This window comes from Stenella coeruleoalba (assembly GCF_951394435.1).
Source record: "Stenella coeruleoalba genome assembly, chromosome: 21".
In the NCBI taxonomy this organism is placed as follows: domain Eukaryota; kingdom Metazoa; phylum Chordata; class Mammalia; order Artiodactyla; family Delphinidae; genus Stenella; species Stenella coeruleoalba.
The window spans coordinates 25,652,786-25,677,845 of record NC_137167.1 but is presented as its reverse complement, the minus strand read 5'-3'; the positions used below and the strand labels follow the sequence as shown (position 1 = coordinate 25,677,845).

Sequence of the window (25,060 nt, the reverse complement as noted above, 5' to 3'; positions counted from 1 at the left end):
CTCCCTGCCACCTGGGGACACAGGGAGAAGATGCCGTCGATGAACCTGGAAGGGGGTCTGTCTGTCCTCACCAGACACGGGATCTGGACGTCCAGCCTCCAGAATGTGAGCAGTAAACGTCTGCCGTTTAAGCCCCCAACCCCTGGGGTAGTTACAGCAGCCGGAGCTAAGACATGGGTGCAGTCAGCGTGTACCCATGACCACATCTCTGTCCGTGTCTGTCATTCTATTTAGAATGTGGATGTGTAACATGTGCATACAATAAGGAAATCAGTGCAGAGAAATTGTGTGTTCACACTGCTGAGACGTGCCCAGCCGGGAGGCAGGCTCAGGCCCGGCCGCCTGCACTCAGGACACAGTCCCTCTCTTTAGGGTCCTGTTGGTGTCCTGGGGCTGCTGTAACCAAGTGCTACAACCGGGCGGCTTAGAGCAACAGGGATTTATTTTCTCACAGCTCTGGGGGCCGAGCTCCCCTGGGAGGCGCAGGGGAGGGTCTGTTCCAGGCCTCCCTCCTGGCTGGCGGCAGCACTGCCAGTCCTCACGTGCTGTGTCCAGACCCCCTTTTCATAAGGACACGTGTCATACTGCACTAGGACCCACCCTAATGACTTCATGTTAACTTGATTACCTCTATAAAGACCCTATTTCTAAATAAGGTTACGTTCTGAGGTGCCAGGGGTTAGGACCCAATATATCTATTCTGGGGGGTAGGGGGGGCAATTCAACCTGTAACGGGATCCTTCACAGAAACCCAGGGGTCCCCCCTAATCCACATCCCACCTCCACTAGATGCTGCTGGGAACAAAGCTTTCATACCCAGGAGGCCATGGCTTCACCACTGAAGTTTCGTGGCTGCATGCATTTGGCAAACTTTAGAAGCATCAGGACTGGGTTTCAATTTCATGGTTTCACCTTCAGAACATTTAACTACTGCACCATATCCTTGGACTATACAGAATTCATAGAAATTTAAGTCAATTCCAAATATCCTTGGAATTTCATTCTATATGAAAGTAATTCACGAATGAACGCGTTGCCCGGGGTTGTTGTATCAGGGCCTGGTTCACCCAGCTGGTCGAGAGGCAGCCAGGAAAGAGGGCGTGCTCGTCTCTGGCTGGTTCTGTGGAGTCAGCAGACACATGACTCACAGTCATAAGCTGGGGGGGAGGGGGCTGCCCTGCTGCTGGGCCCCAGCCCCTCACATCTGGGGGCAGGGGAGGGTGGCCGGTAACTCCGGCTGGTTCAAGCAGGAAGCACTTTGCAGTCAGTCCTGGGAGGGGAGATTCTGGTTTGTGGTCCTACAACCTCTCATGTCTGGGGGGACGTTAGGGATCCCTGTCCTGTCCTCTCTTCCTCCCTATTGGCCTCGATATCCTTCCTTTCTTTTTCTTTTTTTTTTTTAAACATCTTTATTGGAGTACAGTTGCTTTACATTGTTGTGTTTCTGCTGTATGACAAAGTGAATCAGGTATATGTACACATATGTCCCCATAGCCCCTCCCTCTTAATTCTCCCTCCCACCCTCCCTATCCCACCCCTCTAGGTGGTCAGTTTTCTTCCTTTGGGGTTTGAGGCAGAGCAAGAGGAAAAGGTCGGGGTGGACATGAGCAAAAAAGAGAAGAGAAAGTGCAGGAATGGGGCTTTCCTGAGAACAGTCCCTGGCGACTGGACAGGCGACTCAGGACTCGGGCAGCTCAAGGGGGCGGGGAGCCTCCTCCCCACGTGTGGAATGTCGGGGAATGTCCCTGTGTTTTGGTCAAGCTTCAATTCCAGTGTATGGATCCCCAGGTACCCTGTAGGTACCGAACACGGAGAGCTGGGGGCACGGAGAGCTGTGGCTGGTAATCCGGCCACAGGGTCACCCCAGAGTGACGACAGCCGAGGCCACAGCCGAGGTCGCCGTCACCCTCGAAAAATGTTTGGAACTACGGAGTCGGGACTTCGGTTTTGTTTTGCAGAAAGTATTAGGTTGGAGGGAGTGCCATGCGATGTTCTTTTTTTTTTTTTTTAAATGTTGAGCCTTCTTTTTAATTAATTAATTTTTATTTTTTGCTGTGTTGGGTCTTCGTTTCTGTGCGAGGGCTTTCTCTAGTTGTGGCAAGCGGGGACCGCTCTTCATCGCGGTGCGCGGGCCTCTCCCTGTCGCGGCCTCTCTCGTTGCGGAGCACAGGCTCCAGACGCACAGGCTCAGCAGTTGTGGCTCACGGGCCTAGTTGCTCCGCGGCATGTGGGATCTTCCCAGACCAGGGCTCGAACCCGTGTCTCCAGCATTAGCAGGCAGATTCTCAACCACTGCGCCACCAGGGAAGCCCCGCCATGCGATGTTCTTACAAACTATCAGAGACTTAAGATTTAAACCCCTTCCAGCATCAAAACAACCCACAGGAAGCCGGAGCAGGCAGGCGCAGCCTCACGTCTGGGCCGTCACCTGGGAGTTGCAACAGCAACACGCAGTCCAGAAGTGAAAGGAGAGTTTCCAGCAGCGCTGACTGAGCAGCCGCGTGTCCGGGGCTGCATCTCGAGCCACGAGGGTTAGAGTTAGGAAGTGTCTCCACCACCTCTATCCACCGCAGCGCCGGGTCTGCTTGGGGAAAACATTTCATCATCCTGGAGAAGGACGATGCATTTCGCCACTAAGTCACCAGGGCTCACCCAGTGTTTACTCGGTGCTTCCTGTGGGCCCGGCTCGGGGCCCTGAGAAGCTGTTCGGCTTTTCTTGATACTTTTTTTTTTTTCTCCTGGCCCTTTAGGGAGAGCTTTGGCGCTCACAGGTCACGGCTGCACTTCGCTCCCTGTGCCGGGGTGTCAGAGGTCCCCGCCGCCGGCCCGGCCCCCGTCTCCGCACCTTCTCCCGTGACGTGACCCCTCCCCTGTGCCACAACCATCCCTACGACTCTCCATCTTCCCGAACTGCCGCTCTGCCCCAGTGAAACACTCACGCTCACGCCTCTCCCCGCCAGCCCCTGGCAAACCCAGGACTTTCGAGTATTTCTGCGCAGCTCATGTCTGTGACCAAACTGCTGGGGCGCCAGCCCTCCCCACGCCCCCGGCCGGAAGCGCCAGCACAAGCACTGAGTGAGGCTTCTCCGCCCCCGCGTGCCGCCCCGGACCCCAGGGTGGGCGGAGCTGGGCGCACCCCAGGCGGGGAGGGACAGGCGGCAGGGACGCAGGGACCATACCCAGCGCCCGCTCAGCTGGGGGGAATGGGGTGGGAGGGGGAGGGGGAAGGAGGAGAAGGGAAGCATAGTTAACTGGGACCCCCCTCTTGCCCTGCCTCCCCCCTCAAGTACCTTCTGGCGCCTGATACGTTTCTCCCTGCCTTTGGTGTCCTGCGGTCTGACTGAGGTCACCCAGGTGCGACTTGTATTTACCCGTCTTAGTGGTGCAGGTGCTTCTTGTAGCTTCACGCCTTTGATTGGTTTTGAAGGACGTCACCGGCCGTTTTCTCCTCCTCCTCTTGCGGGACCCCGATTGCACGCACATCCCAGCTGCTCTCCTGGTGCCGCTGCCCTCGCGGTGGCCCTCACGCTCTGCTCGGCTCCACGACCGCTTTCTTCGCGCGTCTGCGACCCTATAAATTCTTCTCCTTCGCGACATGTAATCGGCCTTAGAGTTCTCATTTTCGGTTATTACAGTTTTTTCTTTCTAGAATTTCCACGTGATTCTATGTATATGATTTTCACTTCTCTAGCGAGACTCTCCATCTGCTCTGAACACAGAATCACATGACTTTTTAAGCCACATCTCATAACTCTGATTCTGAAATTTCCCATGAAACTGCTTCTACTGTCTGTTCTTATCTCTTGGTTTCTGATAATTTTTTTCTGGTATTATCTCTGCCAACAAATTTTTAACTGAATGTTGATTACTGCATCTGAAAATATTGTAGAGACAGTTTGAGGATCTGGACGTATTTTTCTTTCACTCTTGGCAGGCGTGTGGGTGGGGCGAATCGTTTTAATCCAGTCAGGATTGAATCCGGTCGGGGCTGGGCTTCAGGGTTTTTGTATCTTGTTTTTGGTGAGCTACTCAGGTAGTGAATAGTGCATATGTTTTGTGTTTAGAATTGTGAATTGGAAATTACTTTGTACGCTTGGTTCAGACAGACTGGAGGAATGCGAACTCAGGGGTTAACATGCTCAAATTGTGGCAGCAAATAAGTCAGCGAAGGATCAGCCCGACTGTGCAGTCAGGGCCCCGGGGCTGGGGGCACAGGCTCGCAGACGGCCGAGGAGGTTTGGTGAGGGGGTGAGCCTACGGGACCAGCTGCGGGGTGCTGAGCACCTGCCGGAGGGGACTCAGCTGTGTCACCTACGTTACCTTAAGGCTCAGCACAATTCCTTATGAGTTCTCATTTTTCTTCTTTTACAAGAACAAAGCAACCAAATTAGAGTGGAGAATGGTCCCTGTTAATCTCCGGCCTTGAGACCCAGCCTGGCCTCAGGTAAAACAGGAACTGGGTGTTATCCTAACCTTTCCCATTTTGTGCCTACATCCGCTCTCTACCCTCCCCACCCGTTTCTCTTTTTTTCCCTTCTTCCCCCGAAGTGTAGAATGATTAAAACATTTGAATTATGAACAAGGCCCTACTGTATAGCACAGGGAACTCCACTCAATATTCTGTAATAATCTAAATGGGAAAATAATAGATACATGTGTATGTATAACTGAAACACTATGCTGTATACCTGAAACTAACACAACATTGTAAATCAACTATGCTCCAATTTTAAAAAAAGTAAAAAAAAAAAATTTGAAACATGAATGTGGACTTGAAATAGTGAAATAGTTTATGAGTTAAACCAAAAGTTAAATCTGTGCACTTCCCTGGTGGCGCAGTGGTTAAGAATCTGCCTGCCAATGCAGAGGACACGGGTTTGAGCCCTCGTCTGGGAAGATCCCACATGCCACGGAGCAACTAAGCCCGTGCGTCACACACAACCACTGAGCCTGCGCTCTAGAGCCCGCGAGCCACAACTACTGAGCCCACGTGCCACAACTACTGAAGCCTGCGTGCCTAGAGCTCGTGCGCCGCAGCAAGAGAAGCCACCGCAATGAGAAGCCCGCGCACCGCAACGAAGAGTAGCCCCCACTCGCCACAACTAGAGAAAGCCTGTGTGCAGCAACGAAGACCCAATGCAGCCAAATAAATAAATAAATTAATTAATTAAAAAAAGAATTAAATCTGTGAAATATATAACCCGCAAGGTACTGTGCAAACTCCCCGACTAGCTGTGGACAGCACGGTGCCCAATTCATCTCCGTCTACAATGCCTTCTGCCCAGAGACGCTCCCTCTGCAGCAGGAGTAAGAGGGCTGTTTGTGGAAGAGACCCTGTGGGGTGAACACTTTGGCCCAGTGTCAGCTGATAAATAGTCTGCACGAGACATGGCTGCTCAGAGGCAACGGTTACTGGTTGATTGTGACTAGGGATTAAAATAAAAGATGTGTCATTTCCTACTACACCGATCGTATTAACTTTCTTATTAATCCAACATGGGGTTTGCTTTCTGAGTCATCTCCTGTCAGTTCAGAGAATTGCTAGTTACAGAATATAATCCTTATTTCACGTTTTCCAGGGTGACTATAACTTGGTGACAGCTTGTATCAAACTGCTCACATTTTGAAGTATAATGTTGTTTTACCAACCCCTGTTTATTCAACATCCTTGAACAAAGATCGATATAAAAATGACACTGGCTTTATGTATTTAACTAAAAAAATCAGTGTTTAATTTCAGTGTTTACAGCTGAGCCTCAGGAGGCCTGCTGCCCTCTAGTGGACGATCCTTGAGCTGCAATGCTCTTCACCTGTGATCTGGTGAATCCAGCTCCATTCACTGCAGCCAAAAATACCCCTGTATCCCCAGCAACTGTAATGAGTTGTTGCTGAAGTTGTGCCGTGTGCAGCTCCTTATTATGCATAAATATGCAAAGCAGATTTGCTGGGTGTCATTTACTTAATTCAAATGAAGACGCCTGTCCAGTCTCTTCTTGGTTATTATGGAGGAAGCAGCCTTGCGTGTGTGCAGCAAATTGCTACCCTCAAAAGCCAAGTCCCTGTGTCACTTTGGGAAGCTTCCATTCGTCCTGCTTCAAATGGGGGTGCCCTGATGCTACTTCCCAGGGAGACTGCTGTGGGGATGAGGGCTGTGGAAGGCTCTACAACTTTGCTTGGTTTAATATCTCACGAAACGACTTTCTTCTTTGCATAGTTAAAACAAGCTCTTACGAGAGCTAAACATTTGAAACATTTCCTAAGTTTTTATGAAATTACAGGTCCAATATCCTGAGTGAGCACGGGATCACCTAGAAAGGCTGGACGTGGAGAATTTCAGGGGCACCACAGAAGGTCAAGGATTCATCAGGATGAGGCTGTAATGTTTATGAAGGAAAGTCACATGTAAGAGGAGTTCTGTCCAAGGACCCTCTCCCACCCGCGTGGTGTGCGAGCCTGGCCAGCTGGGGGCCAGCTGACCCGGCCTGCACACAAGGTCTGGCCTCCCCCTGGGGCTCAGATCACAGGGGTCCAGCAGACTCGACCTGGCGGAGACCACAGGAAGGGAATCATGGGAGAAAGTGGGGTTTGAAACAGGGAAAAGGCAACGGGAGAAACAGTAAAAAACCTGTCGCCCAATGATCTCAGCACGGGCACCTGGTATCTTGCAGGTGCAGAACAAACGCTCACAGCAGGGAAGCCACGCTCCAGGCCCGTCCCCCCCACCCCACGTGTGGGGTGTGCCATGAGGGCGACGCCCTGACTGCTGCTTCCGGGGCCATCGCTCAGGGCCCAGCTCGCTGTTCACAGCCTGCAGGGCGAGGCAGCGTCTCCCGCGGAGACCAAGAGCATCCCTCCCGAGCGCTGTCTATGAGACCAGGGCCCCCAATTCACCGTCCCTCAGCCGTGCCACCAACACTGCACACACAGCACCCACCCACCACCTCGCATGGCCCCTCGGAAGTCGGGGTAAAGGAGCCACAGGCCGGGGCTCACGCCGTTCCCCGTGAGGGGAACAACGAAGCTTCGGATCTGAGCATCACCGATGAACCAGCAACAGGCTAGTTACTAGCTTGTAAGCAAAGAACATCTGTGATCTGTCACAGACCCAACACCCTCTGAGAGAAAATCTGTCTGGTAGTTGAACATAAGTGCTAGGCCCATAACTCTCTCTCTCTCTCTCTTTTAAAATGACAGCATCTCCAGCGCGGTGCCCAGGGCATAAATGTTGTGCCGACACAGGCAGGACCTCAGCTCCCGAAGAGGCTGGATGCTTCCAGCAGGGGCTGCGTGTGGAGAGACCAAGGGGGCGGCAGGGGGAGACTGGAGAAAGGGGCTGGAGGACCTGGGCCTCAGAGAAAGGAGGCGTCCCTCGGGGCCTCTCAGCACCGGGGTGTCTGTTGCGAGACTGGGTCCCGGGAGAGGCAAAGGGGGCTGTGGGGATGCACACGAGGGTCCCACATGGTCTGCATCGTCCCTGAGTCTCGGCTTTGCAAAGCCTGTTGTGGGTATTTTCACACGCTCAATTGTAGAAAACCATAGCGGTGGAATGAGATGGTTTGGAAATGGATTTTCACGGGCACTGACTGGACTCTAATTGTTTGGGGGAAACCCACCTAGTCGATTTTTTTTTTTTTTTTTTTTTTTTTGGTACGTGGGCCTCTCACTGCTGTGGCCTCTCCCGCCGCTCCGCGGCACGTGGGATCCTCCCGCATTGGGGCACGAACCCCTGTCCCCTGCATCGGCAGGCGGACTCTCACGGCAGGCGGACTCTCAACCACTGCGCCACCAGGGAAGCCCCATCTAGTCGATTTTAAAGTAGCACAAAAGTTGCAGCGAAGGGGTGTTATTTGTCTGGAGGCCAAAGCTTAAAGCTTTGAAAACCTTTGTTTCTTTCCTGACATAGCATCTGTGTAACAATCCTCTGAACGTATTAAGTGATGATAAGTGAAGAGCTAACAAAACAAAAATAAACAAAAGTAAGGAGCAGAAATCTTTCCAACATCCTACTTTTCACAAAGCAACTCATTTAAAACTTCAAATAATGGAAAACAAGTTGAAAACATCCAAACCGTGGTATCTGACTCTTCTAATCATTGCTTCTTGCGTTGATGTTGTTTTAGTTCATAGGCTATTTTGGGGAACATTTTGGTTTACAGAAGAATTGACTGGAAAGTACAGAGTTCCCACATAATTCTTCCCCCTTCCTCCCAGTTCCCCTGTTAACACCCTCAAGGATGTGCTACATTTGTTACAACTGACGAACTAATATGAATACATTTAAAATGAATATCATACAACTTTCCATGCATTTTTACTGACACCTGGGAAAACAGCATTAAACCGTATGTGGATAAAAGTGTAAAGTTTTCAATGAAATGCCGAGTAAATTAAAACTTTCATGGAAGGATTATGGGATTAAAAAAGAAAAACGTATAAAGCTTTCTTTTTGCTAGTTATAGGTATGTTATAGCAAGAAGCAGGGTGATCACCTAATTTACGACAAAGGAGGCAAGAATATACAGTGGAGAAAAGACAGCCTCTTCAATAAGTGGTGCTGGGAAAACTGGACAGCTACATGTAAAAGAATGAAACTAGAACATTCCCTAACACCATACACAAAAATAAACTCCAAATGGATTAAAGACCTAAATCTAAGACTGGATTCTATAAAACTCTTAGAGGAAAACATAGGCAGAACACTCTCTGACATAAATCACAGCTAGATCTTTTTTGATCCATCTCCTGGAGTAATGAAAATAAACATAAAAACAAACAAATGGGACCTAATTGAACTTCAAAGGTTTTGCACAGCAAAGAAAACCATAAACAAAACGAAAAGACAACCCACAGAATGGGAGAAAATATTTGCAAATGAAGCAACCGAAAAGGGACTAATCTCCAAAATATACAAACAGCTCATGCAGCCCAATATCAAAAAAACAAACAACCCAATCAAAAAATGGGCAGAAGATCTAAATAGATATTTCCCCAAAGAAGACATACAGATGGCCAAGAGGCACATGGAAAGATGCTCAACATCACTCTTCATCAGGGAAATGCAAATCAAAACTACAGTGAGGTATCACCTCACACTGGTCAGAATGGCCATCATCAAAAACTCTACAAATGATAAATGCTGGAGAGGGTGTGGAGAAAAGGGAACCCTCTTGCACTGCTGGTGGGAATGTGAATTGGTACAGCCACTATGGAGAACAGTATGGAGGTTCCTTAAAAAACTAAACATAGAGTTACCATATGACCCAGCAATCCCACTCCTGGCATATATCCAGAGAAAACCATAATTCAAAATGATACATACACCCCAATGTTCATTGCAACACTGTTTACAATAGCCAGGACATGGAAGCAACCGAAATGCCCATCCACAGACGAATGGATAAAGAAGCTGTGGTACATATATACAATGGACTATTACTCAGCCATAAAAAGAATGAAATAATGCCATTTGCAGCAACATTGATGGACCTAGAGATTGTCATACTGAGTGAAGTAAGTCAGGTTGAGAAAGACAAATATCATGTTATCGCTTATATGTGGAATCTAAAAACATGGTACAAATGAACCTATTTACAAAACAGAAATAGAGTCACAGATGTAGAAAACAAACTTAAGGTTACCAGGGTGTGAGGGGAGGGATAAATTGGGAGACTGGGCTTGACATATACACACTACAATATATAAAATAAATAACTAATAAGGACCTATTGTGTAGCACAGGGAAGTCTTCTCAATACTCTGTAATGGCCTCTATGGGAAAAGAATCTAAAAAAGAGTAGATATATGTATATGTATAACTGATTCACTTTGCTGTACACCTGAAACTAACACAACATTGTAAATCAACTATACTGCAATAGAAAGTAATAAAAAAAATAAAGAGGTAGGGTGAGTGAAGGCTAAAATATTAGGTACGTGCTCTCAGTTATTTTGAAATGGTTTCTCTTAACTGAAAACTTATAAATCATGATTGTTCTCAGGCGAGTTGAACGGAAAGGATTCGTAAATGGGTTCAGTTTCCCGAACAGTCCTTACGCGGAACTCACGAGCCTCGGCAGGAATTCTCAACGAACGGCACCCAACTCACCGAGGGAAATCAGACCACAGTCTCACCCATCCTGACTAGAGACTTTTTTCCTCCATCTTGCCGCCGCCATCAACTTACCTCGAAACCTCAGCGAGGCCGGAGCGGGTGGAAGGAAGAAAGCAGTTTGCAGAGACGGGAAGCAAGTCCGGGGTGAACATGGGGCAGGTGCTGAGGGGCCTGGTTGCCCCCACCAGACTGTCCATGCTTCCTGGGGGGCTGGAGGGAGAGGCTCCAAGGGGGAGCCGCCTGCACTGACCTCCTGCAAAAGCCAAGTGGCCAGAAGCACGGAGGCGGCAGAAGCCACGGGAAAGCAGGGATTCCCAGCAGGCAGCGCGAGACTAATTGGCAACAGGCGGGAGAAGGAAACACAGGTGCCCTCGATCACGCTGATGCGAGAAGAGCTACCCAAGCAGAGAGGTGCCCAGCCCGCGCCCACCCAGGGGCTTTTCCCCGCGGCGGCCTGGGGGTTCCGCGGAGACAGCATCCCCCGCTCCCTGAGCCTGAGTGGCAGACCCCACACGTGCCCTGACACGCCTTTTATCCTGCAACGCAAGAGAATCTAAAACACGCATTAACTGACTACCGTCGTACTTACTAGTTTTAAGCTCATTTTCACCTGTGCCATTTTTTGCATCCACAGGAAACCTGTCGCCTTAATAAATGTCCTTTTCTTTTTAGCAGGTAGAGGAGGCGAGTCCATTTCAACAAGGAAGTATATACTGGGGGAAGGGTGCAGTTCTCCAGATAAGATTCTTTGGTCTATATAATTATTCTGAGTTTAAAATCACACGAGAATCCACTCCAATAAAAAGTAGACATTACTTTTCTCAAAAAATTTAATTGCAGAACTATTTACAGGAGGTGAACATCAACAGTACAGAAATCAGATGAGAGAGGCATTATCCTGGAAGAAAAGGTGAGCGCGTTTTTCTTATAATCAGCGGAGAGTGAAAAGAAGTCAGGAGGAAAAAGAACCCAAATGACACAATCCTTCAATGCCTTAAAGTAAGGACCAACATTCTGAGAAGTTATTGACAAGAAGAAAGAAAGTGTGGTGTGGACTGCGTCCTGTACATTCAGCGTAGGCATCCTGCATGCTAGGAAACAATTTATCAAAAGAACCAGAAAAGCATGAGAAAGAGAATTCCATAAAATCGTTTAATTCCAGTGAAGAGTAACTTTGTACAGATGTGGAATATTTGGCACTCTGTTCATCCTCACTGTTGATGTGACTTCATATGTATATATATTTATATATATATTTATATACTTTAAAAAAAAACAAAAAACGTTAACAGCTAGTTTCCTGGTTCTAACATTCCTTGAATTTCTGTAGGAGGCATTTCCTTTAGTCCTTAGGCCACACCTGGGTATTGTGGCATGTGACACGGGGGGTGGGTGTGTGGACCGCTCTCCGGGCGGAGAGGACCCGCACGGGGAGGAAAGTGACAGCATTTGGAAATAAGAGTTCAGAAGTAGCCTAGGATTCACTACCGGCGAGGGGAAACTTTTTGAATTCAGCAAACCAGTTATAAAGTGGAGGGAGAGAGACGTACTGAGCCCTTTAAGTGATGTGATAGTAGTCAAGCGATGGGCTGGGCCGTGGCGGGGTGAGATGGGCAGGGGGGTGTCAAAGAGCGGGTGAATGGCACCTGTGAGGTACCACAGACAGCCTTGGAGCTCCCTTCTTGCCTGTTCGCCAGCACGAACCGACATCCTCTCCCTGGTCTGCTTGAAAGACAGAAATGTGTACACACATCTGGCAGAGACCTTTCCTTTCACGGTCGCCTCTCCTCCACTGAGGATGTGATCGCTTGCGTTCCCGAGGCTTTCAGGTTCAGAATAAGCACCCGTGATGAAGAGTCACATAAAATCTAAGAAAGGGAGGTAACCCCCTGTTACCTGTGTGTGTGTGTGTGTGTGTGTGTGTGTGTGTATACAAAATCTTTTAAAAAGTAGTGTTGTCGTAGGTAACTAACATTTCCTCTGCAAAGAAGTCATCTGTCAAGAGTCGAGATTGAAACTTGAAATAATTTCTTTAAATGCTGGATCAAAATGCCAGGGTTAGGACAGCAATTCAGGAAATTACGTGGATTTCTCGATGTTGCAAGGATGAAGAGGTGGAGTTTCCTCGGAGCCTTCCCACGGGGCACTTCTCGTTCTCTGAGGTGTGAAACGGGGTCATTATAAAAAGCCAGGCCAGAGGGGCCAGTTTCACAAACCTTCAGCGATTTTGGTACGTCTGATTCCATCCTTGGCACTGTCCCACATGCTCAGCTTTCTGTTTCCAAATTATTTTTTCTTTCTCACGTTCACGTTTCACTTAAGAGCTCGTCATTTCATCTAAGATGACGCTGTGCTTAAGCAGTGGTGAAAACATCACCTCATTCTGGGGTGCCTGGTCCTCGTTCGTGGAAACATCTAGAAGCGCTTGCCATCAAAGCCAGAAGACATGGAGAAAGGCCCCCGGTAGTTCTCCATTTCCAGGCCTTCACGTAGCTCCTGGCAGCCTCCCGCCGAGCCCAGACAGCCCTCTCAGGAGGGGACCGCTGCGTCTGGTGGTCCTGACCATCTCTGAGATGCTCAGGAAGTGACTTGACCTCCGCAAGCATCCGCCACACAGAAGGGGGCCGTGGGCATGGGCTTTATCAAGAACAGACACTTTCACACCTGATTCCAAGGAGCTCGGAGGACGTGAATGTCATCAGTCTTCACAAAATGTCTGTGAGGGCGACGGGGATGGGAGAAAACTGAGACGCGGGGTCAAGAGAAGTTGCGGCTGATGTAGGAACAGAAGCCGGGCTTCTCATTCGACTCCAGAACCCTCTGCAGCCACTCTGTGCTAAAGGGCGTTTCCTTAAACTGTAAAAGGGCACCTTTCCCAGCATTGCGTCCACTGCCCACACTTACTACAACTGTCAACTTAGTAAAGGGACCAGGTGGACCCTTGCTGTGAAGGCACAGGGCTCTGACGGGACCTGATGCCGCGAGCTTTATGACAAATGGTGCAGGGGGTGCTGACGAAGCCGCTTCCACGGCTCCAGCCTGGTGGTGAAACGTACCTACTACCAGCAGCTGCTACAGTCTTGGTTACTTACGCTTGAGGTTTTCTATTTTATTTTCAAATTCTGGAACCCTGTATTCAACCAAAACTTTCAAACGAGTGTAAGCAAGTATGCAGATAAAAACAAAGGAGGACCTCAGGGGCTAGTGTATGAAACCACTGTCTTCAACTACCTGATTAGTATGTTAAATTTGCAGTAAAAGGAAAAAAAAAATCAGCGGTTCAGGCTCTGAGAAGCAAGGAGGTGCCTGGGAAACGTGCACAGGTGAAAGATGCGGGATGGAGCCATTGGGTCCATCTGGGAGACGCGACAGGAATGTCCCACTTTTCAGAAAGGCAGGGAGATGCGGCATCCACGTGCCCTCCCCAGGCTGAACCGTTGGGGCTGCCCTTCTCCATCCGAGGTGGGCACGTCCCTGCCTCACTGGCCGAAGTTCTTGGAGGCCTCCACTGCCCTGGACCAGGTGCTGGTGACTCTGGCCAGCCTGGGGGCCCACACGTTCCCCAGCTGATTCCAGATGAGGCACGTGGGACCTTCTGGGAACCCGACAGAACCCTGAAGGAGGCTGATGGCTCTGCCAGCAAAAAGCAGCTCAGGCCTTGGCCACGTCTCCCTTGAGATGCCCCAGTGGCCTCCAGATCCTCAGGGCGCTCGAGGTCTGTGCGATTTGACCCAGTTACTGCCGACGGGAAAAGGCTTTCTGATGAGGACCGTTCCTCCTTTCTTCTGCTCCCTGCTCGCCACTGAAAGCTTTGGCCCAAATCAGGCAGCTGCTTTGAAGAGTCCACATTCAGAGTCACTCCAGGCACTTGGACCAAACGTCTGCAACATGACTTTTCTTTCCAGGCAGAGTCCATCCCGGATCGGGCCGTGGATTTGAGTGAATATGCAACGCGGGATCTTTGAACTAAAGTGACGGATACAGTGGTTGCTCCACATGGTATTGGGAAAGGCAAACGGGAGCACAGACCCCAAAAGAAATGTTCAAAGCCCATGCATCTGTGGAATCGTGTTGTCTTCTGGTCATAAATTTGGCCACTTCTACAGGATCTAGCAGGGAGAGTCCCTCTACTTTTAGGGCCACTGACTTGCTGGTTACTTTTTTTTAAGAGGGAATCTTAAATGTAATCTGTTATTTTCCCTAATACACTTTTCTACTATTTACTGCTGGAAGTCTTTAGTATCGATCTTGAGGTGCAAACATCAACAACATTTCCTTTTAAACAAAAACGTAATTTTTTGGTATCATACAACAGTTCGATTCTCCATACCCCATTCTAGGATGGTTCTATAAATTTGCTGAGAAAAAAATGGTAATGATGGTCACTGAGAACAACTACTTTTAAGTTAAAGACAACAATAACAAATGAAGATGTATGAGATGACTTACATCGAAAGCGCACTTGTGAACAAGTGACATTTGCCTTGTTTGGGTTTTGTTAAACTTTAGGACCCTGTTTATCATACTTGTGTTCTGATTTGGAAAGTTAAGTAGGGCCTTCAGCATGGCAACATCAACTTGTTGGCTGTGAGGAAAATGATTTCTAATGGGGTACCTGGGTTATAACGGTTATGGGCTGTATCTTCAGGGAATACAAGTCTGTGATCACAGAGAACATGGCGCTTCCCAGCACAATGTTCCTAGAACATCGTGCACTATCATTTTCAACCATATTCTCAAATTTACGTATCATCTTTCAGTAAAGTTATATCCACGACGTGGTGAAACGATCACAGGATAGTTCTGTGTCTGTAGAAGTGACTGCAATAAGTTAGTGTGAGGGACTAACACAGTATTATAAACAGTTTTATTTTTCTTTACATGTACAATGTGTAAACATGGCTTATCGTCTGCATTTCATGATGGGATGTCACCATGAGAACGGATATATTGCACTTGGTCGTGTCACACAAACGGGTACCATTCCATCAGACCCAGCTGCAAGCATCCCCCTGCCCCCCGTCACACGACCTTCTTTGGAACAACGTGGACCAAACAGGGGTTCGTACACGTTCCCCACTTCGCATCAACAACTGATGTCAAATTTAGTTGTAGGTGAATTTGCTCACCAAGGGATGGTTTAGGCCAAGACTTTTGGGGATTTTAAGATAAAAATAAGACTACAAAACATAAAGAAAATTAATCCAAATCCAGTGAGTACTTTGGTTTAAGTCAGCATCAGAGAATCTGGGATCTAAAATCATTATTGTCTAATTTTATAATTTGTTGGTATATATTTTGTACAGGTTCAAGGAAATGAGATAAAACCCATCAGCTTCCAGGCGAGGCACACGTGAGTAGGTTGGCAAACACGTATGCAGTTTACATTTCCCCATGTGAATGAGTGCACACCGAGTTTTCCGTGGTTATTCCTAAAGAACTGTTCGTCTTAATAATACATCATGTTTAGAGTCTAAAATGCCAATGCTTGCAGATACATTTGTCTTTAACATAGTATACTGACTATAGGAAGAAGCATCATTATCGTATGCTACTCAGGATTTAGGTATTTATTTAGGTAGAAAAAATGTTTAGAATACTCTGGGGGAAATAGGATTCATTTATAGAAGAATATTTCAGGGGATTTTTTTTTTTTGCATTTTTCAAGGATATACATTCGTACTGATTTTTGCTTCCAAATATATTTTAAGGCTGTTTGGTAAAATATATACCAGATATGAGGTTCCATGTACAGGGTTTTGTCCTTACAGGGAATTCTTAACTACTCCGCTTTAAAAAAGTAAAACTTTGAAGCTAAACATGCTTTAATATCATCTGTGCTCCTACGAACCCCATGCTTCGTGAAATGTAGAATACGAGGAAAAAGAGAAGCTGCAGGCGTTAAGGCGCGCCCCAGCTGTGCAAGGACCTCACCGAAGGCTCTCGTACATTATCAGGCTGCAGGGAGAGCTGGGTGCGTCTTAAAGTGCGAGTCAAGGTAGGAATACAAAGTGCTATGGGGGAGGGTCTGTGCTGCTGGGCTGGGGGCACAGCACTCGGGGGGCCACAGGGGACCCGGCGTTCGGGCGGAAACGCCGCGTCACCTGCTTTTACCTGGAGTCACAGCGAGGACTCTAGTATGGGGTCAAATGGATCAATCCACAGGCGCTTCCTCTGAAGTGATGTCTGAACAGACACACACACCGTCCGATTGGAACAACGGTCACGGCATCTAAATTTCATGAGACGAATGGGAAACCTTCCGTTAGAGACCTTCCTATTTTTCTCTGGTGCCAATCAGAACCACGAAAACGAAGGACTTTTGCTGAAGTGCACAGGTGGAAATCACAATGTGCCCTTTTTCTTTTTGTCTAAAATAGGCAAGAAATGTATTCTTGACTTTAGCCATACTGCATAGGACAAACGAACTCTGGAAAGATACAAATGTAAACTACGTTTCTTCTTTACCATTTAAACTGAGAGACACTTACCACTCACATTCATGTTTCTTAAACTTTTTACAACATCACGACTGTCATTTTAAACAAGCAAACGTTTTGTTTTGTTTTGTTCTGTTTTTTAAGGATACCCTGGAAAGTCAACTGACAGAGCATTTGAGAATATATATACATCTATAAAGAAAAAAATCACATGGTGCCTAAAGGGTGAAACTTAAAGACAGAACCATGTGTGACATTTTAAGTGACAAAGGAATAAAAAATAAATGACTCTTCTATCTGAGTGAGGACAACTCTTTGCTCTTTTCTACTCCTGCTACAGGAGTGCCAGCCTTTCTTAAGACTCTGCTCTGTTTCCGTCTGTCTCTCCCTGCGTGAATGAACATTCAGCTGACTTTCTGACTGTGGAGATGCTGCGCTGAATATCTGTGGCGGGGGCGGACTTCTCACCCCCCAGGTTTCTGGAGAAGCACACGGCGGGGAGATTGGTGGCTGGAGAGATGACTTCTCATCACCATAGACTCGGCACAGAGAACCACGTGAGGGGTCAGCTGGGTTCAGGGCGCGGTGACCCCAGGCCACGGTGGGGTCTTTCTTTCCCGCACTCAAGCTGTAGCACCTTCCTCTTGGGTGTCTAATGCCTCGAGTGAGTGGGGAGATGCACCCATTCATAGTTTTTTTTGTTATTCTTGCCTCTAATATCACACAATTTATAAAAATATAAATAACAAAGTGTGAACTGGGTTCCATCTCGAGAGGTGTTCCTCGTACCCCTCTGAGAACAGAGTGGGTATGTCAGGTGTCCCCACGCCTCTCCCTCCCTGCTGACGGGAAGCCAGGCCATCCGGGGAGAAGTCGTCGTGGCCGTGAGCTCGCAAACGTGGACGTCAGGGTGTTCCAGGGTGTTTACGGCACAAACACAGCAGCCGGGGCGAGCTCGCTGGAGGAGTGACACAGGAGTGACCAGGGATGGGATGCACGGCGCGGGTGATGGGAAGCAGGGGAGGGAGGGGCGGGCCCGGAGCCCTAGAGCCGGGTCTGGGCCTCGGGGATGTAGATCTCGATGCTGTCGGCCCGCTCGCTGGCCGAGCTCTGGCGGAAGGACGCTGCCCTCTTGGCGGCCGCCAGACGCCTCCGGGCCTCCTGGCGCTGTCTGTCCGGCAGGTCCAGAGACTTCTCTCTGGTGATGGGAAGTTTCCCTTTGGGGGGCTTCTTTGGTATTGGAGGGGGGACCTTTCTTTCTTCCTGAAAAGCATCACAAGTCAAAATTGGGGCAGTCAGAGGAGCCCGGCCGCCCCTCCAGCTCACAGCCCCGCGCCCACCCGATGCCGCGTGACCCTGCCCGGGGTGGGCCTGCTGTGCCTGCCCCCAGATCCCCGGGGGGGGGGGAAGTGTTTACACACGAGGACATCCATCCTGCATGTGTGCGTGGGACGCCGCCCTAGTCTTAGAGTTATTTTGACCCTGTTGCTGGGCGAACACTTGACAAGTGCTCACAGGCTCACGTTCTTGAGTTTCCCAGGGGTCTCGGAAGATGCCGCCTGACAGCCCTGTCCTACGCGACAGTCTTTTCAACAGACTCCAAGGTCCAAGGACATGGAAACCTTCTCGCAGGGTGTCCCAAGGAACCGATGTCCAGATTCTCTACTATGGGCCTTAAGCCCTTTGACATGAACTACATATGATGTTTCGCTTCCTTGGTAAAAGGATGCAAACAACTATTTCTGACCCTTAGCTCGTGTTCTCAAACAAGTCACCCCAAGATACGTGTATGCCTCTTCCAGAAAGAGAAATGGCACAATTCTGCAGCAAAGGAACACACAATGCTTGCAAGGGTCCTGTTGGAAGGCCTGTGTCCCACACTGTGTTCTCTATTTGCTGTGGCCCCTCGCTAACAAGGCCGGACCTTCCCAGTGGATGGAGGGCGGGAACTCCGCAACCAGTATCCTTGTCAGGAAAGGGGATGTTACATACGGGGCCCGGATGCTGCCTTTTCTGAGAAGATAGTTGTTGAGGGGGGGCACCCACTCCTCTCTTTCCCTTCAGCCTCCAAAAGAATCCGAAGGGCACGAGATGGGCCCGGGCTTGGCCATTAGCACAGGTTCAGGTGAACACATGGCAGAATCTTGATGTTGTGTGCTATTGTTTTTGGCAGGAAGATCGTTTTGGTGTCTGAAACTTTGTTCCCATGACTTATTTTAAAATGACTTGGACCAGAAGCAACGTCCCTCCCGGCTTTTTGGCAGGGGTACAATCAGGGGTAATTAATTTGTGAAGACTTGCAGCTGTTTCAAAATTTAACCCCTGCCTTACGTGCTGGACTGTGATTATCTCTCTCCTCTCCTTTCGCAGCCTCTGAACTATGGGACTGTAAGAAATCAACCATTCTTGTGAGTCTCCGTTTTCAAGAGGCTCACAGCCTTCCTGCAGTGGAAGCGGGGGGGCAGGTGGCCGAGCAGATCTATGAGGCAGAGCGTCAGGACTTGTGTCCCGAGTGCAGGACACAGAGCCTCGGCCGCGTTCAAGGGCTGCTCGCCTTCTGGACGGGGTGCTGTACCCTCAGCAGGAACCGTGTTCATTTTGAGGACTACTCTCTGTGTACAGTTGAGGTGGAAGGGATTATATTAGCTGTCAATTACCGAAGAATGAAAAATAGGGAGGATTTTTGCGTATCATCGGACTAGTTTAATAAGTTGTATTTTTAGTGATTTCTTTGAAGAACTTTTTCATTTGGAATCATTACTTATGATTTCCTTCACTTCAAAACCAAACCATAGATTTCCTGGACTTGCTTATGTACAACCCGATGGTTTGCGGGCCCCTCAGCCCCGTTATCTGCGGTGAGGACTTTTTCAGCCGCCCGCAATGGAGCGATGGCCTCCAGCCTGGAGCCCCACAACGATGGTGGCAGCATGTTTCTGGGAAAATGGAAGATGATGCTTTCATTCTAACTATCTAGATATACACCCTGAACTACATATTAAACACCACTGTCCCAAGTATGTTGGATTAATTTTCTTTATCACTTTAATTGATAATGTCTGTCCAGAAACATCAGATTATGATTACGTAGAACTTCTCTAAAATGTGTTAGGAAGTCAATGTCTTTATGGCTAATTCACACTTATCTATCAGCCCCAGTAAAGATGATCTCTAGAGGGAAGAGGTGAAACCATAGGTTCAAACTTAATGGACAGTTTCAGCCTATTTCAGGGCCAGGAAGTTTACATCCTCAAATTGTTCAGGGAAGTTTCAAGGGTTCCCTGTCTTCAACTGCAGATGCCCAACTGGAAAGTTTATCTCCACAGGAGGCATTGTAACTGAACTGAAACTTCCCCGGTGGGAAACCGTCTCAGTACAATCCAAACAGAGGTTTGATGGCGATAACACAGGGGACAGACCCTACCGGAAACGAGACCGCGGCAGACAACGTGAGTTTTGTTGGAGTCTTCCGGGAATTGTCAGCAAGAAAGGGTCTCATTACACATGCTGACGACTTTAGCTCCACCCGATCACGCACACATGGGTTTATCCCTGAAAATCGGATCCCATACTGTTAATCAAAGACCGAGACACACATAATAACGTGGCATTTGGAGCACGTGGCCTGAACGCCGGGAGGTGGCAGCGGCAGGTGGGGGGTTACCTTCATCTCCGGGGACGCCAACTCCTTCCAGTCACTGAGCTTCAGCTGGTGCAGCTCGTCAAACTTCATGCTGACGTCCTGGACGGACAGCTGCAGCATGTCCCAGTACCCGGCCAGGTCCTGCGAGGTGGGCCTGGGCATGGCGCTGGGGTCCTGCCGACACATAGGCGCAGTTAGAGCTGCTGAGAACTCGGAGGGCGGGGGCGGGGCTGCTCTTCCCAAGGAAGCGGGTTAGGGAGAAGCCCCACGAGTTCAGAATCGGGTGCAGATATTCCCAAGGGCCCACGAGGATTCAGGAAGAGTTCCCTTAAGTATCTGCTGACAGTTAAAAAGTCTGAAGAGGCTACATTCTGTATGGTTCCAACTCTAGGACCTGCTGGAAAAGGCAAAACTATGGAGACAGTAAAAGACCAGTGGCCATGGGGGTTGGGGGGAGGAGGGGTGACCAGGTGGAGCACAGAGGATTTTTAGGGCAGTGAACCTACTCTGTGGGATGCTGTAATGGTGGACAGGTGTCATGATAACTTTGTCCAAACCCGCAGAATGTCCAACACCGAGAGTGAGCTCTGATGGGAACCACGGACCCTGGGTGGTGACGTGTCACTGGAGGTCCATCAGTTGTAATAAAGGACCACCTGGTGGGGATGCTCATGGTGGGGAAGCTGTGGTGTGTGCGGGCAGGGGGTGTATGGGAATTTTCTCTGTCTTTTTCTGTATTTTCACTCAATTCTGTTGTGAACCTAAAACTGCTCTAAAAAATAAAGTCTATTAACCTGATTAAGAAAATGGGCAGAGGATCTGTCTTCCAAGGAAGACATACAGATGGCCAACAGGTGCATGAAAAGATGCCCAACATCACTAATCATCAGGGAAGTGCAAACTGAAACCACAATGAGCTGTCACCTCACACCTGTCAGAATGGCTACCAACGAAAAGATAAGAGATGACAAGGTTAGTGAGAACGTGGAGAAAAGGAAGCCCTCGTGCACCGCTGGTGGGAATGTAAATTTGTGCAGCCGTGATGGAAAACAGTATGGAGTTTCCTCAAAAAATTAAAAATAGAACTAGCACACAATCCAGCAGTTCCACGTCTGGGTATTATGTGAAGAAAACAAGAACACTAATTCTAAAAGATATATGCACCCCAACATTCACAGCAGCATTATTTATCAATACAATAGCCAAGACGTGGAAACAACCTAAATGTCCATCAACAGATGAATGGATAAAGGAGATAGATATATATATACACACAATGGAATACTACTCAGCTATAAAAAAGAATGAAATCTTGCCATTTGAAACAACATGTCAGTCAGTCAGAAAAAGAAAGATACTGTATGATTTAACTGATATGTGGAATCTAAAAATCAAAACGAGTGAACAAAAATCAAAATGAGTGAAATAGAGTCATAGATACAGAGAAGAAACGGCTGGTTGCAGAGGGAAGGGGGTGGGCGGAAGAGAGAAATAGGTGAGGGAGATTAAGGGCTACGAGCTTCCAGTTGCAAAATAAATGAAATGTACAGTGTGGGGGATACAGTCAATAATTACGTAATGCCTTTGTGTGATGACATATCGTGACTAGACTCACTGTGGTGATCAGCTTGAAACATCAAATCACTATGTTGTTAACAGGAACTAACAGTGTTGTAGGTCAGTTGTATTTCAAAAACAAAGAAACAAACTCTTAGAAAAAGAGATGAGACTTGTGGTTACTGGAGATGGGGTGGGGAGTGGCAGAAGGGGGTCAAAAGGTACAAACTTCCAGTTACAGGATAAACAGGTGCTAGGGACGCGATACCCAACACGATAAATACCACCAACGCTGCTGTGTGTCATACAGGTAAGCGGTTAGGACAGTAAATCCTAAAAGTTCTCACTGCAAGGGAAAATATATTTTTTCTATTTCTTTACCTTTGTACCCATAGGAGATGATGGACGTTCACTAAGCTTATAGTGATAATTATTTCATGATGTATGTAAGTCACATCGTTATGTGGTACCCCTCACATTTATTCAGTGCTGTATGTTAATTATATCACAACACAACTGGAGGAAATGGGAAGAAGAAAAATAAAGTCTACTGAAGAATACACGTGTAGTTACATTGCTTCACTGTTTCATTTTGAAAACGCTTTCTTGGAACCTGGGATGGTGGTACATGTTAAGGCTCCAGCCGCTTGACAGTTCATTTAGGCCCCAGGGTTCTGGTCGCCTGTGGGGTTACTGGGAAGCTGGTGCCCAGGAAGGGTCTGCAGTGGTGCTGGTGGTCATAGGCGCTGGGGAGATGGGCCTGGAGCCACGGCCATTTCTGTTTGTTCTCTGAGCAGTCTCAGCCCTGCTTCTGAAGGTCAGGGACGCCCTACAAATGTACCATGTATATTTCGTCGCTCCCACGTGGAGGGAGGGCAGGCATGTCGATCTCCTGAAGGGTCAGAACTGTCTCGGGGACAGGTCCCCGCCCTTGGAACGTGCAGGTGATGTCACGGAGCGGCACACGGGCAGCCATGGGCGCATGTGGTCCCAAGGTGGGTTTGCTTCTGCACACGGCGCCTGATGTATGTGTAGTTTCAGTGAGTTGTCTCTACTTAAAGCTGGGTGACTCCACAGGAGCAGAGGGGGGCCCTACAGTGGCCTGGCCACGCCCCTGGCGCCCAGCGCTGGCTGGTGACCACGGCCTCGAGTTCCCCGGGCCGCGTGACCTGCCTGCAGGCACCTGAGTTTGCCACCCTCGGGTTAAGGGTGTGAATTTTTCTGGTGTGGTTCCCTTGATTCAGTGTGGGGCTATCTCAGGTTAAACAGACAGAGAAATTTCTGATAGGTAAACATTTATCTGAATTTGCTTAAAATGTGCCATTTCCGGCTTGTTCATAAGTCCTTCCCATGAAGCACATCAGGAACTTCTATTTGGTTGGCTTTAAACTTCCTTTAACCTTTGTCTTAGTCCATCTGGGCTGAGAGAACAAGAAAACCACAGACTGGGGGCTTATGAACAGCACAGTCTACTTCTCCCAGTGCTGGAGGCTGGACGTCCAAGGTCAAGGTGCTGGCAGATCCTGTGTCGGGTGAGGACCCCCTTCCTGGTTCACAGACGGCATCTTCTCTCTTGTGTCCTCACGTGGAGGAAGGGCTGGGGGCTCTCTGGGGTCTCTGTTATGAGGGCACTGATCCCAGCATGGGGGCCCCACCCTCATGACCTCGTCATGTGAACGTTTGGGGACACAGACATTCAGTCCTGGTTCCACACCCACATCCACTAGGTCACTCTTTGAGCCCCGTCTGTTCTGCTGATGCAGCCAGATGGCAGCTGTGCTGACCTGAGGGCAGACGGTAAGAACCACTGTCCAAGCGACTTGCACAAAACGCCCTTGTTTTCTCCTTCTCTGTCTGGAGTGAAAGTTGCAACCCAGGGCCATTGTCTGCGGTTTGAAGCTCGTTCTCCATTGAGCCACCAGGAGGCGAACTGGGCATGTGGATCGAGGAGACCAATGGGCAGGTGCAGGGTCAGGTGCAGGGTCAGGGTCAGGTGCAGGGTCAGGGTCAGGTGTAGTAGGGTCAGATTCAGGGTCAGGTTCAGGATCAGGTGCAGGGTCAGGGTCAGGGTCAGGGTCAGGGTCAGAGTCAGGGGCAGGTTCACGGTCAGGGTCAGGGTCAGGATCAGGGTCAGGGAAAGGTTCAGGGGCAGGTGCAGGTTCAGGTGCAAGGTCAGGTGCAGGCTCAGGGGCAGGGGCTGGGGCAGGAGGTTCCTCCAGTCGCCTGGGTTGTCATGTACTTGCCTGTCTGAGCTCAGCCACTGCTTGTGAAGAAAAGCAGAGCGAAGGTCTTGCCTCTGGGCCGTGCTCTGCAGGTGACGGGGGTGCACAGGGGCTCCCTGGACAGTCGGGGCTGGGGGGACTCCTCCCCGCAAAGGCGGGTCCTCAGCTGCTCTTCCGGAAGATGACACAAGTACAATGTCCTCTCCCACAGGTGCAGGCGTGATGGGGCCTGAACGTGTCCGGGGGATGGAACGGCTCCCCAAGTGGGACTTCGGGCCCTGGTCCTGCCCCACGGCTGTGCTGAGGCTCATGTCGCCCGAGAGTGGACTCTGTGGTCACCTGCCCTCCCCACTGGACCAGCGAAACCTTTGTCCTCTGGGCTCCCAGGGAGCAGAGGCCGTGGCATCGGTGGAACTGGGCACGGCCAGGGTCTGGCTCTGCACGGGAGGCGGCTGCATCTGCGTCCACTGGACATTCAGACGCCCGATCTGTTTGTAAGTCTGGACATTCAGACGCCCGATCTGTTTGTAAGTCTGGACATTCAGACGCCCGATCTGTTTGTAAGTCTCATTTTTTCATGTCAGTGGTGAGCCAGGCCGGTCCCCTACCCCAGCAACGTGTACAGGGCCATCCGTCCTTGCTAACCGCAGGCCGTGGGGTCCAGGTGGGATGTGGGCTCTGAGGCTCCATGTTCTGGAACATTCTCTGGGAGCTGTGTGTCCTGAGAAGGGCTGAGAAGAGACCGTGGGTCGTGTTCAAGTACACTGTTAGACCGGCCGGGCTGAGCGTGACTCCATTTCTCCCTGCTCCGGGGTGCTGAGCCGCTGGCCCGAGAGGTACCGGTATCGACCCGCCAGCTTCAAGGGTGGGTCCTGCCCGGTATCGTCCATCCTAAATAGTTGGTGGGCTCTTGACGCATCTCCTTGACTGAAAACTAGTCACCGGTCTAAAGTTGCAAAGTGTGGACAGTGTGGCTTTGCTGAGCAAGGCCCCTGCTTGTACTGTCAGCATTTCAGCATTTCTGCTGACAGGCCTGCTGAGGGCCCCAGCCTGACCTCCTCCAACACATGCTCCAGACTCTTTTGGT

The 25,060-nt window shown here is 49.3% G+C and overlaps 2 protein-coding genes across 2 annotated transcripts in view; both read right to left on the bottom strand.

Annotated features, from left to right (window-relative positions):
• CLN8 (CLN8 transmembrane ER and ERGIC protein) overlaps positions 1-10,625 on the bottom strand; it is a 49,764-nt gene extending 39,139 nt beyond the window's left edge. Inside the window, exon 1 of the mRNA XM_079909070.1 lies at positions 10,184-10,625. The gene's annotated coding sequence lies outside the window, so the exon portion shown is untranslated. The remainder of the gene's footprint in view (positions 1-10,183) is intronic.
• Positions 10,626-17,265: 6,640 nt separating this feature from the next.
• Positions 17,266-25,060, bottom strand: part of DLGAP2 (DLG associated protein 2) — a 718,648-nt gene continuing 710,853 nt past the window's right edge. Inside the window, exons 15-16 of the mRNA XM_079909047.1 lie at positions 20,216-20,368; positions 17,266-17,814 (exon numbers count right to left, since the gene is read on the bottom strand). Coding sequence (XP_079765173.1) covers positions 17,596-17,814; positions 20,216-20,368 — 372 coding nt within the window. The 3' untranslated portion in view covers positions 17,266-17,595. The remainder of the gene's footprint in view (positions 17,815-20,215; positions 20,369-25,060) is intronic.